Here is a 2017-nt window from a genome sequence, read left to right on the forward strand (position 1 = left end):
TCAGTGGAGCAAAGAAAAATTGCTCGCGGGTGGATTCTGTTGGTGGTGGTAGGTGATTAAGCGACAATGACATCACATAACGGTGTGCAAAGGCTTTACTTTAAAACCACCACTAAATGTTTTTTTTTTATTAAGACAGTGTTGACAACTACGATAACCGTGACCACTAAGTTATTTTATATATAGAATAGAAACCAATGGAATGGCAATGATACACGGTCACTGCAATTACTGTGATGGAATTGGCTTGGTCGTGGCTTCGCCAGCCACTGCAACGGAGAACCACTGAGCCAAGCGACCGCGTACGCCTCCATCCCGCCGGTTAACTAAGCCAACCCAGACACTAGCATGAGCTAATGGTAATCTTCGTCCCTATCACTAGTGCGTGTTCCCTCCACCACCAACCGCCACCACAAGCCCTTATTACGCCAGAATAAGTACAATTAAGGCATCCTATTGCAGCTTCTTGGCCATTTCGCATCTTATACGAAATCTAAGAAGCTTCTGCAATATTTCTTGAGTATACATGTTGACGACGTTGACGACCCCCAGTGCCAAAGCCTGGCCATTACGGTGCACTCCTTCATCCTTTCTCCACCAAGAAGGACTTCTCCGACAGGCGAAGTGCGGGACTGCTGCTTCTCAAGGGAGCGAGGGAGGGATGCCACCGGTGTGCACACGAGTTGTTAACGTTTACAGGGCGCACCTCAAGATGCGCCGCACACACAGGCACCCTCTCTCGCCTTTAAGCTCTCTTCGAGCATTTTGCCAAGGGTTGATCAGCGCGGGAGAGCACAGAAGGCAGGGCTTCTAAGGTCTGAAACTTCGCCCCACAGCTTTTTGTCAGATAAGACGCTCTTCTTCACTATTCCTGTTGCCAGAGGGACGCTGATGCCGCGGTGGAGAAGGAGGAGCTTCCCCCGGGGAAGGAGGACGTGCGCGATTTGCCTTTGGGGAGGGGGTGCCTGGCTGACTCAGGTGACCAGGTTTGGGGGGTCGGGGCGGCGCTGGCGGTGGAGAGAATCTTGGTGGCGTTGTAGGCGGGGAAGGCGGAGAAGGCAGATCACTTGTGCGATGGTCGCGGTGGTGGGAGGAATGGTGATGTGACATATCAATAGAGTCAGGCGTGTTGGTGCGAGATACAGAGAGGAGTGTGTCGGTGGTACGCCTGGAGACACGGCCCAGTGTAGAGGCTGGGGGTATAGGGTCTCCACTCAGATACTGCCCATGTTGCCGAAATATATTGTCGAACTCTAAAAAGACTTCATTCTGTACGTTGTCACGACTGAAGGATACCTGGCTTTGGGATCGTTGTAATTCTTCTCCGTGTCTGCCCTCATCACCCTCTGCTTCTCGTTTATCCTCTTGATGTTGGCGAGTCCTGCGGGACTGATACTGCTTCAGGTCACGACTCAGATGATCACCAAGCTCCTGGGAGGTCATAGAAGTCACTGGGGCAGCTCCACGAGAAGCCACGGCATCATCAAGCTCCCGAGAATGGCCTGTGTAACATGAAGGGTCTCGTGACTCATCTTCATCATAGTGTGTTGTGCGATCCTCTGCCTCACTGTCAGTTGTGCATGGTTCGCGCTCACTATGCCCTAGGTGGTCATTGAGTTCTTCACTCTCCAATGAAGATACCACATACCTTGGACGTCTTCCACTATGCATTCTCTCCTGGGCATCCTCCTTTCCTGCTTTTTCAGTTGTATAGCGACGTTCTCTTGAAGACCGCTGTTGCAGTTCTTCACTTTCCATGGATGATTCCGTTCTGTATCTAAAGGACTCTTGTTGGTGTGGAATGTGTAAAGGATGAGTGGAAGTGGGGTGAGGATCTCTCCCGTGGTATTGGCGGGGGATGTAAGCTAGGTCTTGAGTTGCAGTCTGGCTCAGATCACTATGAGAAGCCCGATACTCCCCATGAAGCCACGATTCACGGGGTTCCTCATTTTCTGAATGTGTTCCTCCAGCTCTTGACTCACCAGCAGTCCTAGCTCCCCCACGTCCTTGCCGTGGA

The 2017-nt window shown here is 51.6% G+C and overlaps 1 protein-coding gene across 1 annotated transcript in view; it reads right to left on the reverse strand.

The window, feature by feature from the left end:
* Nucleotides 1–2017, reverse strand: part of LOC119593365 — a gene marked incomplete in the record, with an annotated part of 6702 nt that overhangs the window by 549 nt on the left and 4136 nt on the right. Inside the window, 1 exon segment of the mRNA XM_037942295.1 lies at nt 1–2017. Coding sequence (XP_037798223.1) covers nt 844–2017 — 1174 coding nt within the window.

Source organism: Penaeus monodon, chromosome 32 (genome assembly GCF_015228065.2).
Source record: "Penaeus monodon isolate SGIC_2016 chromosome 32, NSTDA_Pmon_1, whole genome shotgun sequence".
Classification (NCBI taxonomy): domain Eukaryota; kingdom Metazoa; phylum Arthropoda; class Malacostraca; order Decapoda; family Penaeidae; genus Penaeus; species Penaeus monodon.